At 38.1% G+C, this 1,940-nt stretch overlaps 1 protein-coding gene across 1 annotated transcript; it reads left to right on the forward strand.

Annotated features, from left to right (window-relative positions):
- The first annotated feature begins 264 nt into the window (after positions 1 to 264).
- On the forward strand, positions 265 to 1,134 carry LOC120607053 (olfactory receptor 7A17-like). Its single transcript, XM_039868655.1, has 2 exons — positions 265 to 612; positions 898 to 1,134. Exons 1-2 carry the CDS (start codon positions 265 to 267, stop codon positions 1,132 to 1,134), a joined length of 585 nt encoding a protein of 194 aa, XP_039724589.1.
- Positions 1,135 to 1,940: the final 806 nt, after the last annotated feature.

A 1,940-nucleotide genomic window follows, 5' to 3' on the forward strand; every position in this document is an offset into this window, starting at 1 on the left:
GCTGGGAATAATTACTTAAAAGGAATCAGATCTCCAGAAAATCATATACATATCGCATATACATTTTAGTGTAAAATGTAAATTGTAGCTTTTCAAGATGCTAGTAATGCACATGTATGTTAATTAATTATTTAAATTTTTATTGCTAGTCATAACCACCAACACATGGTACCAGAAAATTATTCACGGATTACAGAATTTCTTCTCATGGGATTTTCTGAGGAACCAGAACAGCAACCTCTCATATTTGGGCTTTTCCTCTCCATGTACCTGATCACTATGTTTGGAAACCTACTCATCATCCTGGCTGTGAGCTCAGACTCCCACCTCCACACGCCCATGTACTTCTTCCTCTCCAACCTGTCCTTGGTGGACATCTGTTTCACCTCCACCACTGTCCCAAAGATGCTGGTGAACATCCAGACACAGAGTCAAGTCATAACCTATGGAGATTGCATCACACAGATGTATTTTTTCCTACTCTTTGCAGGATTGGATGACTTCCTTCTGACTGTGATGGCCTACGACCGCTTTGTGGCCATCTGTCACCCCCTGCGCTACACGGTCATCATGAACCCCCGGCTCTGTGGACTGCTGCTTCTGGTGTCCTGGATCACGAGTGCCTTCTATTCCTTGTTACAAAGCTTAATGCTGTTGCGACTGTCTTTCTGTACAGTCTTAAAAATCCCCCACTTTTTCTGTGAACTCAATCAGATGATCCAACTTGCCTGTTCTGACACCTTTCTTAATAACATGATGATGTATTTTTCCATTGGATTCTTGGCTGCTCTTCCCCTTACTGGCATCCTTTACTCTTACTTTAAGATAGTTTCTTGCATTTGTGGAATGTCATCAGCTCAGGGAAAGTATAAAGCATTTTCTACCTGTGCGTCTCACCTCTCCGTTGTGTCCTTATTTTACTGTACAATTCTAGGTGTGTACCTCAGCTCTGCCTCTCCCTACAGCACACACTCAAGTGCAGTAGCCTCAGTGATGTACACTGTGGTCACACCCATGCTGAACCCCTTCATCTACAGTCTCAAGAACAAAGAAATAAAGGGGGCTTTGAGAAGATTCTGTGAGATGGCAGCTATAAAAGGGACAACTGTTTTAGGGCTGAAGAGCTCCCTGTGATTAGGAGGCTAAAAGGCTTGGAGCCAGAAAATGTGGAAATAGAATATGCCTCTTCTATGTATTTGCTGGAATTTCCGTTTACTTAATTTACCTTCTCTGCACAATGTAAGCAAATCAGTTTATCATGCTTTCTCCTCTAATATATGGACATTTTCTTCCCTTGTACATTTTCTCAGTTTTAAAACGTTTTACCCAAATTTGAACCAAAAATATTTGGAAAATCTTAATTATTTTGTGAATTCATATGGATTCTTAAGAAAAATTTCTTTTCAAATGCTCATGTCATCTCAAGAATTTTATTTCGTGTTACTGAAAAAATATTCATGTGTTGTATAACTCACATATAGTAAACTATTCTTGTTGACTAAGTTCATTAACACGATGTTTTATTAAAAACTGAAATATAGTGTCATTTTGTGTCTGTCATTCTATTTAATTTCACTCCCGTAACTGCTTTACTGATAATGTGGATTTTAACATTCTGCTGGTTTTAAAACTGGACTCCTACTTTTTTACTGTTATTGCGTTCAGCATCTACAATGCCTACCATAGTCCCTGACAAAAATGTATTATCAAATATATATCTCCAGGTAGAGTCATCAGGAAAATGCAAATTTGATAAATCGATTCACCCAATATGATCTTCAGAAAGAAATAATTGGTCTTGTATATGTGGAAGCATTACTTAGTTGATTAGTATGTAAAATATTTCTTTTTCATGCTGTAATCTACTCCTGAAGTATAGAAGATGGATTCCATGTGTGAGGGCCTGTTTTAATTTAAGTGAAGGATGGCTGGTGTATTTA

This window comes from Pteropus medius, unplaced genomic scaffold (genome assembly GCF_902729225.1).
Source record: "Pteropus medius unplaced genomic scaffold, Ma_sr-lr_union100, whole genome shotgun sequence".
NCBI lineage: Eukaryota > Metazoa > Chordata > Mammalia > Chiroptera > Pteropodidae > Pteropus > Pteropus medius.

Coding starts and splice junctions, on each gene's coding strand:
- LOC120607053 (XM_039868655.1), top strand. CDS start 265: ATGTACCTGATCACTATGTTTGGAAACCTACTCATCATCCTGGCTGTG. Junction 613..897: donor TGCTGCTTCTGGTGTCCTGG/ATCACGAGTGCC, acceptor TGTGCGTCTCAC/CTCTCCGTTGTGTCCTTATT.